General features: G+C 42.1%; 1 protein-coding gene across 1 annotated transcript; it reads left to right on the forward strand.

Moving 5' to 3' along the window:
* The first annotated feature begins 8,454 nt into the window (after nucleotides 1-8,454).
* Nucleotides 8,455-14,536, forward strand: LOC137274981 (uncharacterized). Its single transcript, XM_067808150.1, has 5 exons — nucleotides 8,455-8,784; nucleotides 10,997-11,124; nucleotides 12,494-12,609; nucleotides 13,126-13,229; nucleotides 14,287-14,536. The coding sequence occupies exons 1-5, from the start codon at nucleotides 8,515-8,517 to the stop codon at nucleotides 14,299-14,301; spliced, it is 633 nt and encodes a 210-aa protein (XP_067664251.1). The 5' UTR covers nucleotides 8,455-8,514; the 3' UTR covers nucleotides 14,302-14,536.
* The last annotated feature ends 862 nt before the right edge of the window (nucleotides 14,537-15,398 follow it).

A 15,398-nucleotide genomic window follows, 5' to 3' on the forward strand; every position in this document is an offset into this window, starting at 1 on the left:
TTTCGAAACAAGAATAATTTCATTCCGTGTCCGCACAATGCTATCTTGTACAATTTCATCAGCACCAATGCCTGGTAAATTTGGGCTGTTGAAGAAATGATTATTTACACTCGTTGTCAGCGATACGCCCCCTCAACCACATGTAATATACATTTCACCCTTTTTCTTACAAGTCTATTGACCAAATAGCGGTAGCGCTACACCAGTGACACCAGTTGAACCGATCACTAGTGGTACAAGAAACCCAAGGAAACTGAGAGTTATCTCCCTTCCGATTGTGCCGGTCGTCGCGTAGCTACCGATCTCTGCAAAACGACGCCATTGTTGTTGCTTGTACATCTCTGCCATATCACGCCATTGTTGGTCAGTTTCTACCTTGTAGTTTGACGATCACTTGAGCTTTTCTCCATACTGTCCAGCAGTTACGTTCAAGGTACCAAATGAATCACACTTTAATGAGTTTGTTTCAGTGTCTTGTTAAATCTGGCGCCCAGCCGATGTGGTATCTTTACTAACGATATTAGCATTTTTGTTGTTCATGTCTGGAAAGACCCGTGACAGTACTACGTTGATCAATATACTTAAACGTCTTCTTTGATACAGCAAACGTGTTCCTAATGTTTATAACATCTGAGTTTAGAGGTTTACTTATGATGTCGAATCCTGATCAGGGGCTGATGTGTAACTAACATTCGTTCATCGCCTAAATGCAGGAGATTCTACTGCATCAAACAAACATTGATACAAATACATAATAGTACGTCTCCAATGCCTACTTATACATAACTATGGTAAACAGTGTGTTTTTTTATTTCAAGAATTCTCATCACATCTCTACTGCACAGACACCATGTTTCACCTGTCGCTCACCCCTGCTGTCACTCCCGTCCAACGTCGAGTAGGTTTTCTTGGGTTTTAGAAACAAACAGTGTAAAAGTAAAATAATGAAAGAGAAAGTTGTATCAGCTCCTGTCGGGATCTAACATGTAAGTTACTCAGCATTTGTTTTCATACAAATATGCCCTGTGTTCAAGTGTTCATGTTCCATAAGGTGTTAGATCAGTCCCAGTATGCAACACAACCTTCGTGTCAGCCATGTCTGATTATTTCTCTCATTCCACTTCCCTCCCCACCAGCGTCCTTGTGTGTTCCACCCTGAACCCCTGTCCAACCTTCCTACCACCCACATCTCTGTCCCCGACCCAGTTCCCGCCTCTGTTTCTGTCAACATCACCGGCCATGTTATTGTGCCTGACACTGACTTTGTGGAGATAGATCTCGGAACTGAGGCAGACACACTACCCCTCTCACCCCAGTCCTTATTGAGGGCCTTGCTGTCCCGTTTCATTCGTCTGGTGAAGAGAGTCTTCACCTCCAACAAAAACGACCTTTAAAGTGACATTTTGTGGGATAGTTTTGGCAATTTAGTCACAAACAACACCTGTTATTTTTTCCATTTGGTTGTTATTTTGTCAGTAAACCTGGTTTTGTTTGTTCAGATTGTTGTTTGCTGCATTTTTGTTTTAAAAGTAGGCGCTATGTTATATGATGGATCACAATCAAGCATAACCCCAAGCTTCCAGTGACAAAACAGAATCCGACCACTTAAATTCCCAATATATTGCTGTACATATTGCCAAATTGATAGGTGGATCGCATTATACTGAAGTGAAGTTTATTTGTCAGTACACAGCCCGATCAAGCATACACGCTACAGTTCCAGTTATTACAAACCACAAGTGATTTATAGCAGGAATGAAGCGTTACAGTTTACAGTCTATTGGGGTATTTAGACAGTCGCTGATTGTCATCGTGTTCAGGGTGGTGCAAGATCATCTCGACCACAGGGCAGGCATCCGCTTGTTTGTGATTAGTTCAGAATGACGTTAGATATTTAACATTTACATTCTATGGATCCGTTTCCAGTTGCTGTGAGTTCGGAAACTTTCCAGTTTCAAAGTTTAATGTCCAGTTTATTTGTTTACAGTACAGAAATATCATTGGAGGGAGAGATACAGATACATACCATGTTCTAAATCCACAGTGTGACGGACAATACCCAGCGACTGACGTATTCAGCACAGTTGACAGCCGGTATCGCGTCTCCAATGTCGAGATCCTGTACACGATGTGTTATTGATTTATTTTTCTGTTTGTTTCAGAGAATGATTAATAAACTCGTTATTGAACTTATCTCCTTGTGTGATCCTTCTGTATTTCGTTTGTTTGGACATTCGTTATTTGTCAGGTTCGTGTTATGTTGTGGTCGCCGTAGGCAGACTAAAAAGTGGACGTCCACGAATCGCAACGCCAGCGGAAGATAGGTACCTTTGTCGTTGAATAAAGAGGGGAAAGTTTCTTTTGGCGTTTAGTGTAGTTCTGATTGATTTCTGGTTTACCCTCACCCCAGGAATCCCATATGTAAACTTATGAGAAACACTCAATACTTTATGGCCAAGGCAGACATTGACTTGATATTTGATATTTTGAGATTAAATATTTGAAGTTGTTCATGTAAAGTAACACCATCGACATTCTGTGACCGGTGGCAGTATCCCTTTATTTTGTTCGATTTTTGCTTCCTTGTAATTTTCGACCAGTCTTTGGCTGTTCCATAACAATATACACAGAGTGTCATTCAATTCTGGATATTTTTTCGAACCATTTAAACGTTCATTTAAGGGTCAGTCATTGCAGTAGATTGTGCTAGTGATATGATGTGAAGCACATTTGTCAAGGCAAGACACGTGTCCGATTGTGTCTTCGAAACGTGCATTTTCTGTGAAAGAAGTAATTCCTTGGTCTCTTCGAATAAAAGGACAAATTGCTGTTTTCCAACATTCTGTACACTGTGTTTCGTTGTAATACTGGGATGACAGGAGAATGAAGAGTGATATAAGAAGACTGCCTTTCAAGAGACGTCCCAGCACAGTACGCCTCCATTTTATGATTTTAAGCAGCTGTCAGCTTGATCATGGCACCACGGGGTAGAAGGAAACACATTTCTGCTTTATTGGTCAGACCACACACATATCAGCAAGCATGTACGCACATGCATAGAGTGAAGTTTGTATTTTGATTTCTGGAAAAGCATGTTACCGTTACACGCCGTTGGTTAACAGTCCAGTTTATATCCACTGTACCAATAAATTGAGTTTAGTCGTTCTTTAATACTTTGTTCACACAAAAAAATAGGAGACCAAAAACGTCAAATGTTAAATAAACGATAAGATGTTTTAATGTAGAATTTTGGGGCTGATGGAAATCGGCATCGAACTTGCCCTCCTGCCTCTTTCACCTCTAGTTCTACTCATTTTCAGTAGTGATTCGTAAGTCATTCTCGTGCCGTCACGAGACATTCACATGTTTTACTCATTCATCAGCGCGATCCACATTATCCTTACTGTGTTCACTATAACCCTCTTCTGTCATGAAAGCACAGAATGATTTTTTACAAGCTCATTCCACACAACATGCTATCTTGTAGATTACGGAATTGGACGATCGTGCGAAATGATATCGGGACCATTTGGCAACCGTCATTAGATTGAAGCACGAGGCACCAAGTCTACCCGTAACCTTCGTAATTCTCCGCAGGAAAATTCGACTCTCTCCATTCATTTCCCTGACATCACAGATGACTAGCTAAATTTGCACATTGTGCAACAATGTGGACGTAGCTCAGTGGGTTAGCTTTCGGACTAACAATCCGAAGGTCGCGGGTTCGCGTCCGACGGGCTCTCAAAAACTGGTTGCCTACGACTGAGAATGTCCTCACGAGAAATTGTGGTGCTGAATTCTAAAGGTGCTCCCATATATGTTCAGGGATTTATAATGTAGAAGTATGTATTGACATGCACAATTAGTGTCACTAGCTGTCTAACGTTCTCAAGATTATCCAATACGTATGGCTAAGCGGGTACCTGAATCGCATTATACTGCGATTATTATAAATTATATTAAATATTACAGTTTACAGCCTATTGGGGTATTTTGACAGTCGGCGATTGTCAATGAGATCAGGATGGTGCGGGGTCCTTCCGACCATAGGGAAGGAATACAGTTGATTTTGATTTAGTCAGAATGACGTTGGATTTTCATAATTTGCATACATGGATCCGGTTCTAGTTGCTTTAACCACGGAAACTTTCCAGTTTTAAAGTCCAACGTCCAGTCTATTTGTTTGCAGAGAAGTGCCATGTTCTAAATCCATGGAGGGACAGACAATGCCCAGCGACTGACGTATTCAGCACAGTTGACAGGCGGTATCGCGTCTCCAAAATCGAGATCCTGTACAAGATGTTTTTCCAGTTGCTTTTTTTTATTTCAGAGAATGATTAATAAATTCGTTATTGAACTTCACCTCCTTCTTGTGTGATCATTATGTAATTCGCTTGTTGCTGCCTGAGTACGGTTCCTTAGAGGAGTGACCCGGATGAACAGATCTTGTGCAGGAGTTGTCACTTGTGGTCGTCCGGTCCGGTTTGCTGATGACGTTGCACAAGATGTGTTGAGGTACTAAGATGATGGCCAAATTGTCTAGCTACAGCTGTTGCTGAGCTGCCAATGGTCATTCCCCTCGGCTCTGACGTTAGTGCAGGCATCGATGGTGTGGCCTTTACAACCCGTTTGGCCGAATGTTTCGTGTGGACGTCAAATTGCATGACATCATCTCACGTGGTATCATTACGTCACCATAAACGTTCCATAAACATGAACGCTTACTACTGTGGGATCTGATTTTCTTAAACTCGCGTTTCTTTTGCTGATCTGTAGAATTTCCTTTATTTGGCTGTTCCAAATATACACATATTGCTAACTGATTTCTGGTTAAGACTCAGCTCAGAAATCCCATATCTGAACTAACGGGAAACACCAGTCAACTCAGACACTGACTTGATATTTTGGGGCATTAATGACTGAGACTAAGTGCAGGTTGGTTTTTCGTACGGACAGCACTGTCCAATATGTGATCATGTCTGAAAGAATTTTTAACGTAGGACTATTCTACTTCTCTTGTTCGGTTTTGGCATACAGTTGTAAAGCTGACAAATATGAGATTATACAAATACTTTGACTTAGCAATCCACACCCATATTTACCAAACCTACAGACATACAGTTTACAGACATCGAATAGAATTGGAAAGTGTGCAATACTAATTTGGTTAGAAAGAGTGAGTTAGTGACTGAGTGAGTTTAGTTTTATGTCGCAGGTATAATCCAGCTATATGGCGGCGGTCTGTATATAATCGATTCTGGACCAATCCACTGATCAACAGCATGAACATCGATCTGCGCAACGGGGAACCGATGACATGTGTCAACCAAGCGTGGGTTACTGAAGTCCAATATTCTGACCCGGACCATCACGATTGTAATGGACTCTGACATATTACATATTAATTGAAACGCTGCTTAAGTACAATGAATCTATGGACGTGACTAAAAATATTTTCATTACAATTTTAAAATCACAACTCCCCGTTCAATCGTTGATTTAAGGAAGCTGACATGTTGTGATATGTGTTTTTTTTACGGTCAACAGGTCGTGTATCCTGTTTTATACGGTTCAAAAGACCGTGTATCCTCTTTCAAAATTATTTATTGGTGTGGTTCCCTGCGTATGCTGTGCGGTAGCATCTACTGCACAACTTTAAACCAGCAAACTTGGCGGACATGACGAGTATTTACTGACAACACACACACACACACACACACACACACACACACACACACACACACACACACACACACACACACACACACACACACACACATCATCATCATCATCATCATCATCATCATCATCAACAACAACCAACAGAGCAAGGGAGGCAACTCCTACGCGTGGAGCAAGACCATCTACGACAATATCGCATCATTGAAGAACACGTCCACCTACAGAATAACGGGCCAACGGATAGTCAGGTAGGTATAAATATGTAACTTTACAAAGATAGTTTATATTTTCACATATATGAAGGGACTGAGAACATTGTCTGCACTTCATGATTTAGTTTGAATCAGAATTCAGCGCAAAATACTCAACGTCATTTTTTACGCCGTAATTTTGTTTCGACAAGCCCCACACGGGGTGCAGCCTAAATCGCAAATAAATGTCATTTTCTGATTAGCTGAGCGCTTTTATATTATTATCAATGTATCCCGCTTGCAAGTGAGTAACAACACTTCAATGTATATAGCTGAGAATGCCCAATTCATTTGGTACTTCGTGGTAGTAATTCTTTATCTCGAATAACATTGAAACACTTATAATGTAGGGAAATTACCGATGTTTTGCGAATGCAACTCGATGGAAGGGAGATAACTCTAAACCCGTTTTCTTATCGTCTGCAAAATCTCGCAATGGCTACAAAAGGTTTTGTACCTGTGCTCCAAATAATTCAAAATTAACATTGAGGTGTTCGGTGAGATAAATACATTGTTCACTGGTCCTTTGGGGCCTATGGGTTGATGTACCCTCGATATTTCTGTATTTTTCTACGGGCTTGGGAAACAAACATCACATCAAGGGTACGTCAACCCATGTGCCCGAGGGACCAGAGTACAACTTAAAATTTATATAGAGCGACGAGATGGCATACATTGTCACGCAAAGGCATTGAGTATTGAGACTTGTTTGTGTGGATGGGTGGGTGGTAGTTTTTGCATGTAAATTCTGCGCATCTACTGTACAACGTTAAACCAACAAACTTGGCGGGCATGACGAGTATTTACTGACAACACACACACACACACACACACACACACACACGCACGCACGCACGCACACACAGACGCACACACACACACTAAAAAAACCCAAAGCGACCCAAAAAATCGGGTGGTTAGATTCCTTTCAAATCAATGACATCCAAAAATCCAAAATGATATCGTCAATCCGGAAATTAAAGTACTTACTAAACAGTAATACATTCAATACTATTTATAAGATATTTATCAGACCACAGTTGGAATATGCTTGTGAATTATGGGATGGTTGCACCATAGAACAGAAAGAAAATTTAGAGAAACTCCAGTTAGAAGCTGCCAGAATAGTTATGGGTCTACCCAGATTTATCTCACGGAAAATTGTACATTATGAAACAGGATGGGAAAGGCTGAACGAACGAAGAAAAAGAACAAAACTTTGTCTACTCTATAAATTTCAAAAGAACTTAGCTCCTGTGTACTTAAAAGATATTACTCCAGATAGTGTGGGATCAAGATCTAATTATAACCTTAGGGATGCTAACAATATTATCTTATCCTCCGCAATGTTAAAACGTTCGTATGATTCCTTTTTTTCCCATCTACTGTAAGAATGTGGAATATTTCTGACACCGAAAGAAACCGACCTTCATTGCAAAAGGTTCAAGTCGTACTTAAAGTGCGAGCAACCTGTAGCTCTATCCACAGGCAAACTGTAGCGCAAGTGGGGTTGCGCAGCGTAGAGAACATGACCAGTCTTCATATATGCTTCGCGAACATCATATTACTCGTGTGGAATTAGAAAACTTGATATTATACACACGAAGTTGAGATATAGCACTAGTCAGCTAAATTATGACATGTATCGTTTCAACATGAAAGATTCTGCTTTTGTTACTGCGTCAGTTTTTGTGAAAATGTACAACATTCAAAGACATTCAACATTCAACATTCATCAATCAACATTTTGTGTGATCACATAAGTTGTGCCCCTTCCTCCCTGTATATTTCCTATCTCCTCTCTGTTTTTTAATAAGATGTATATAACTGAAAATCTCGGCAGTTCCAGGTACACTTATATGGCTACACGTGACGAGAATGATGCCAGCTGTCGTTGTCAGTTATGGGGAAGGAAAACATTAATGGAAAATATTAATTTACATGTATATTGTGTGCCGTTTGTACCCTAGTTCTAACAAATGAATAATAAATAAAGGAATTGAATAAAGGATTTTTTTAAATTAAATATTACCAGCGTTCGATATATCTGCCTGTCCGACCGCCCGGGACGCGTTATTTTTAACAGGACTGCCAGCTTCTCAAATTCACCTGCAAGACGCGGTCTGGGTGCGTGTCTGTGTGATGTCTTGACCTGCATGTGTGGTGTCATTGTACAACAAGGTTGTTTACTTTTATCTACATCACTGGACTTGCCACGGCCATGTGTTTCAGGGCGCGTTTAGGACGGTGATGTCCAGCCATTTCTCACTTTCGCTTCTGCATTGTAACTGTCACTCCACTTCTGTCCACACGCCTCAACCTCAACAAATACTGTAGATCAGACTGACAGTTATCCTTGTTTTTATATAACATATTCAAACATGAGATTAACACCGTGTATGCATATTAATCAGTGACCTTGTTTAAAGATAATCCCTTCACCCTACACAGTGCTGAGTCACCGTACATGTATTGTCTGTGCAGATCACGTGACGGTCATATGACTAGGAGTTATCTGGTACGATAAACACGCTTGAATTTTATCGTCACAAAGACAGAGTTGAGTTCACCGGTCACAGCTATGATGAAGCTTCTTCTTACCCTCGGACTTGCTGCACTGGCCACGGCGCAGATCCCTATCCCCAGACGGGAGGTAGGATTTGTGTACAACTCAGGGTCTGCCAGCGCACCTATACATTTAGATTTCTACATTGATCAGATGTGCCCCGACAGCAAAATGGCATGGCCTACCATTCTGAAGGTCGCAGATAGCTATGGGCCAAGCGTGCTTCAGCTTAACACACATTTGTTTCCTCTGCCATACCACAGAAACTCCTTCTATGCTAGCAAGGTGAGTCGGGTGGTGCATCCATTCAAATCGGGGCGTGGTTGTGATTTATTTAAAGATAAGGTAGATCTAACAAGTTAAAACTAGTTAAGTTTTCGTTTACTTAAGAGTGAGTGAGTGAGTGAGTTTAGTTTTACGTCGCACTTAGCAATATTCCAGCTATATGGCGACGGTCTGTAAATAATCGAGTCTGGACCAGACAATCCAGTGATCAACAACATGAGCATCGATCTGCGCAATGGGGAACCGATGACATGTGTCAACCAAGTCAGCTAGTCTGACCACCCGATCCCGTTAGTCGCGTTTACTTAAGAAGGATCGCTGCTATCCTGACTATAAATACACTGACCACTGATCGACATCATGAGCAAATCCACTCTATGGGCGTATGACGAAGGTGTCATTGCACTGGTTTATTGTAGATTTATAAATTATAAAACTGTAGATTTAACAACAATATAATAATGACGTTATGTATAAAGTGCCTGTTTCAACGCACGTATGCATGCTCAAAACAGTAAACCGTTATTACCCCGGATAACCCAAGTTGCTAGTGAGGCGATAGAAAACTGCCGGTCATGACTTATCCCACATGGTACCCATTCACTGCTGGGTGAACAGAGGCAATTTATGAACAAACTCACTTTCCCTATGTGACAAAAACATGTGTCACATGTGCTTAGGTGTGGGACAGGACTGTTCTAGAAACTCCCATTGGCCAAACAGTCTAACATTGAATGATGTATTGTACAACAGTTGGAGAGTAATGAGACTTTACGAGGTTAGAGGTACCCCAAGAATTCTGGGATATCAGTGTCAATATATCTTCTCTAAAATTGATTTAAACGGAGTGAGTGAGTGAGTTTAGTTTTACGCCACTTTTAGCTATATTCCAGCAATATCACGGTGGGGGATCAATGGACTTTACAGATTGTACCCGCGTGACGAGCGGTCGCCTTAACCACTCGGCTACCCTACCGCCCCCGAGATAAAGGGACACAGCCACAGAACTTTTGAATTTCACTGTATTTCTTTCTGAAATATATTACATTCAAATTCATTGTCAGTTGGTTGGTTATCGTTTTTGGCTTAACGAAAAGCTCAACCACTTGGTGGCGGTCTGCCAGTAAGCGGACAGGCAGTCCAGTGACTGACATCGTGACCATCGATCAATATATTTCGGACACCATGACGTGCATCAGTATAGTCAGCGAGCTCAACCACCCCATCCGATTAGTCGCATCCTGCGACAAGTATTGGTTGCTGAAGACGAGCTATAACCCGGATGTTCAGTTCTAAGACCAAGTGGCCACAAGGGTGGACAAAATGAGATTGGCCAAACCCGTTGGTTTTCGAGATTCAAATGTGCTGCTCGTCCAGAATGTTCCACACCTTGTAACGTCCAGACGCTGACTGATTCATTGGAGGCTAATGAAAGGTTTGTCCGCGGAAAGGTATCAAATAGGGTTATAACATGGAGTATAAGTTTATATGCACAAATAGATTAATTAAGCAGCCCTATATTTTTGCACTGATTGGTTTTCAACACGTACAGAACCACGATGGAAAAAACATAAGTTTTTCTTACCCGTATAATCCTTTGGCCCATTTGGAATCCATGTTGATGGTAGGATGCTGCAATCACCCACTGATTTTCATACAAAATCGTGTCTGTACAAGCATGGCCCTGGGGTGTTTAATGTTGAACTAATTGGTGAATTTGAACGTTCAAAATATTATTTTGAGTTATTTTTACACGATTCAAGGTCAATACCGAGCGTAACCTCTATGTGACTGTACGACAGACACCACTCTCCTCCACATACCCCTTGCCAGCCTCCCGATCCTCTCACGGGGCAGTCTACAAACCCATTTGGTTTCTTAAAGGTAGAACAGATGTAGTTCACGTGCAGTGCATGACGATGAGATTCTCTCACATGGTCAGTGTAGCAAGTCGGTAATATCCTACACTTGATATTATCCTACTCGCGGGCTACCTGAGCCCCTTTCACTCACAATGGCAAGCGCCAGTGGGCATCACTCATGCATCCTAATACGGGTCAGGTGTCATTTCAGTGCTCAACTTATCCTTGTTTGCCAGTAAGGTCTTTCAAACATTACCGTTTGATTTAAGAAAGCTGACACGATGCTGATTGGAGGTGCTAACGTTCACTGCTCGTGTATCCACTGTCAGCATGGTTTGCTTGTCCCACAGGGTACCCACATCGTCAACCAACAGAGCAAGGGAGCCAACACCTACGTCTGGATCAAAACCGTCTACGATAACATCGACTCCCTCTCTAACTTGGTCACCTTCAACATGTCGGACTCACAGATAGTCGAGTAGGTACAAATATACAACTTTACAAAAATGTTTTCTGATATGCGAATTTGTTTATATTATTAATGAGATATGAAGGAATTTGGAAATGCCGGATGTCTATATTTCATGATCAAGTTTAAATCTTAATTCAGCGGAAACAAGCTCACTGTCGTTCGTTGACGCCGATTAAGATCACGACGTAGTTTATTTACGTTTCCACAAGCTCCACACAGAGCAGTGTAACCTAAATCATCTCAGTGGCGAGGGTACAATTGTGACCGAAAGGTGATGATGGGAACATTGAAACTTGATGTTTGTGTGAATAGGGGTGACGTTAAGTAACGCGTGTAGCGGTAGAACTGTCTAATATCTTTATGTCTTCATCGTGTTCGTTCAAATTTGAAATATATGAATGAAAACATTGTATGTTTACCCATAATCTAGATTTTAAAAAATCATTGAACAGTGATTCACGTCCCTGTGAAGGGGGTTTTGGACGAAAGAGCAAGTCATGTGGTTCAGGAATTGTGAGACCACAGGCAAACTGTAGCGCAAATGGGATTGTGCAGCATAGAGAATAAGACAAGTCTTCTTATATGCGTGCGAAGCGAGCTGATGCTGGCAACGTACTACCTTCGCTTCGGATCGAACACTATTTCTCATGTCAAAATAAAATATCGCCACGGTCAAAGGTACTCTCCAATTTCCTCACTTGGTTGTGCTCTCAGATTTCCTACCCCATGTTTAACAATTACTCACGTGAAATATGTTTTATTCAACATTTAAGCGCCACTCGTTTAAACGCCTCTATTACCCCTGCTAGCTTCCGGTTGAACGATGTGACGGAACAGGAATAAGCAGAAATTGAAAAGAAATACCATATTGCCTAATTTTATCATGAACCTGTTGGAGTTTATTCGTCTTATATGTCGTTGCTATTGTTAGGATTTTCGTAACATCTAAAAACACTTCTGGCGTAATGGGCGAATGAAGCAGGGGAGGTAACTGTAAGCATTCCATATGGAATAATACCCTCCTGTCCCTTCACTCCTTTGAACCGGAAGCTGGAAATGGGAATAGGGGCGAAGAACGATCTGTTGTACCACGAGTTGCGCTTAAAATGTTGAATAAAAATATTTCACGTATAATTGTTCAACATGGCACTGGAAATGTGAGAGCACAACCCAGTCAAGTAATGGGTGTTTTGACATGAGAAACATTTTTCGAACCGAAACGAGGAAAGTACGTTGCCAGCCTTTGCTCACTTCGCTCGCATGTGAGAAGAGTGGTCATTTTCTCTATGCTGCGCAACCCATTTACGCTACAGTTTACCTGTGGTGAGACCAACTATTTACATGCTGCTGTATAAATTTCTCCCACACATTTCAGTAAATATGCTAATATCGCCAGTGGATTGGGTGTCCCGGCTGACACGTTCAAGTCTCTCATCCAAGACGAAACAATCGAGATGGACACCAGGACAGAGTGGAAGTACTGCTGTACAAGTAAGAGCCTCGTCTTATTGTCGTTTAGTGTGCGTGTATGCGTACACGCGCGTCCCCGCCCGCGCGCGCGTGGGTACGTGCATGTGTGGGTGTGTGTTTTTGCTATAGACATGGACACCTGGATGGAGTGGAAGAATTGCTGTACAAGTGAGGGGCCTGTCTTTTGTCGTTCAAGGTGTGAATATGCGTCCGTTTGTGTGCGCGCGTACGCGTGCGCGTGCGATGGAGGGCCGGTGGGGTAGCCAGGTGGTTAAAGCGTTCGCTCGTCACGCCGAAAACGCGTTCGATCGCCCAACCTATTTCTGTCGCACCCCGTCGTGATGTTGCTGGAAGTTGCTAAAAGCAACGTAAAGTCATACTCACTCACACACGTACGCAACCAGTATTAATCCGGATTAATACAAGCAGCAACACGCACATGCATGCACGCCAGAGTGTGGGTTCAATATTTTTGCTTGCTACGATTAATTGAATTTGACGTTACATATGACCTGATATCCTTGAATACTTTAACAGGGGGCGTAGCTGCCACGCCCACCTTCATGCTGAATGACATCCTGGTGGCTGCCGACCCAACCTGGACCGTAGATCAGTGGAAGCAGGTCATAGACCCTTTGCTGGTAAGTTCTGACTAGTACCGAGCCCTCCTGGACAACATATAATATGTTACATTTGACCACACTGGCATTGCGTGTAATCACCCACAGCTCATATTTTGGTAAATCGAATATAACCCATGCGTCCATTACCACGGGCCTCAAGATAGCAAATTATCCGCCCTTGGGCCTAGATTTCCGAAGCTCTCTTAGCGCTAAGATAGTCGCAAGTGCCATACATTAACATTAACTTACGGCTATCTTATCGTCATGGGAGCTTCGAAAATCTAGGTCCTGGTTTCTTCAAGTATTTGCTACGCGACACGGTCTAACGGGCCCAAATGCCTGCCTCGTAGTACGTTTGGCGGTGTCAGGAAGACGACCAATGAGTACGTAAAGCTCTAAAAACGGCCTTTTTGATGGAAACGTTGTCTTCAAGTCAACAATTGTTAATCATTTACTGTTTCCTCTTCTCGACTCTACAGTAGTGAAATGTTTCTGCTAATTTGATATCATGGGATGATATAACATCCCGTAACCGGACTGGATCCGAGTTTCTACATGTGTCAGTTTAAAGAGGATGATTAAATTACTATTGTTCGACAAAACTACCATCCCAGCTCAAACATTTGCGAATATCCCTTTCATCCGAAAACTTTATTTGTCTAAATACCCATTTTGTCCTTAAACTTTGTCTAAATATCCTTTTACTCCGAAAATCTTATTTGTCTAAATATCCCTTTCGTCCGAAAACCTTATTTGTCCATACCCGCCGTTAGTCTAAAAGCCTATTTGTCCAAATACCCTGTCAGCTAAAACAAACAACCCCCACCCCCACCCCACAACTTTGTCCAAATAACGCGTTATTAAAAATACCCTATTTACCCACATACCCCGACAGTCAAACTACTCTGTCCACAGACCCCGTTATTAAAACAGAAACCTATTTGTCCAGATATCCCTTTAACCCGTAAAAACCCCATCAGTTCAAATACCCCATACTGCACTGTAAAAGAGGCTTAATCTAGGATCAGTTTGATAGTCGTGATAGCATTATACACTGAATACCTTTCCTTTGAAGGCCAAGAGACCCTAACCCCCGGCACCAAGACGTTTGAGCATGGCTCCGAGAAGGTCGTGTGCTGCAGAGTCGGAGTGTTGATCGTACCTAAAGTTATATGTAGCAGTTGAAGAGGCATCCTGTGGGTGTGCGTGTGTGCGTGCGTGCGTGCGTGTACGTGTGCGTGTGCGTGTGCTGGAGAGTTGCGTGTGTTGGGATAAGTTCCATAAATATGTTCAGGAATAAACCATAATGTAAAAATGTAAACAAATTTCTGTCTTCTGTTTCATATCTTAGAGTATAATGTCCGTTTTATGCTACATCCCCGCCCCGTTATACTGCCGTAACATTGTTAAGATTGGCGTAAACCATACTCTCATGGGAGTTGACTGTCTCGAGTCTCCAAGACCCCTCTGATACCACGAACATCGATCCACTGATCATATCCAATTTGAAATCGTTTCGGGAGATTTCGTAAAAATCAACATAATCATCTTCAATATCACCACCCACAGAATATCCAGCGTACTAGTCTCAGTTGTGTTCTGATGTGTGTTTGTTGTTTAACACCGCACTTAGCAATATTCCAGTTACATGGCGGCGGTCTGTAAATAATCCAGTCTGGACCAGACAATCCAGTGATTAACCAAGCCACCGAGCCTAACCGCTCGATCCCGTTTGTCGCCTTTTACAAGCATGGGTGTCTGCACACCATTTGTTAAGCCAGACCTTCACGGGTCTCTACTAGATTTGCAACAAAAACGTGTTTCACTTATCGTCACTGACGTCCCAAGCACTGCTGTCACGGACGAGATACTCCTATTGTTTTTGAAAAACTGAGATATTCTGGGATCACTCGAGGCCTGACATCGAATCACACGACAGTCGTTTATGGTGGCAGGTTATTCTGAACACAACGGAAGTTTTGTTCGCAATTTGATCTGCAGACAAACCAAAACATTATGAAGTCACATTAGCTTCACGACTAATAGTACCCCAATCACATGACAGTCACATGACTAACCGAGTGTCATCTTGCGATAACAACACAGTCACGTCAGTCATATTGCAAAGTCACCGGTCGTAACTATTGGATTACAAATCCCATGATGTCCGCATGAACACCTATCATA

This window comes from Haliotis asinina, chromosome 1 (assembly GCF_037392515.1).
Source record: "Haliotis asinina isolate JCU_RB_2024 chromosome 1, JCU_Hal_asi_v2, whole genome shotgun sequence".
In the NCBI taxonomy this organism is placed as follows: Eukaryota; Metazoa; Mollusca; class Gastropoda; order Lepetellida; family Haliotidae; genus Haliotis; species Haliotis asinina.

What these genes read in the sequence shown, in the direction of transcription:
- LOC137274981 (XM_067808150.1), top strand. Translation starts at nt 8,515, where the DNA reads ATGATGAAGCTTCTTCTTACCCTCGGACTTGCTGCACTGGCCACGGCG. An exon ending in ACTCCTTCTATGCTAGCAAG is followed by an intron (nt 8,785 to 10,996) that starts GTGAGTCGGGTG and finishes CTTGTCCCACAG; the next exon opens with GGTACCCACATCGTCAACCA. An exon ending in GTGGAAGTACTGCTGTACAA is followed by an intron (nt 12,610 to 13,125) that starts GTAAGAGCCTCG and finishes ATACTTTAACAG; the next exon opens with GGGGCGTAGCTGCCACGCCC.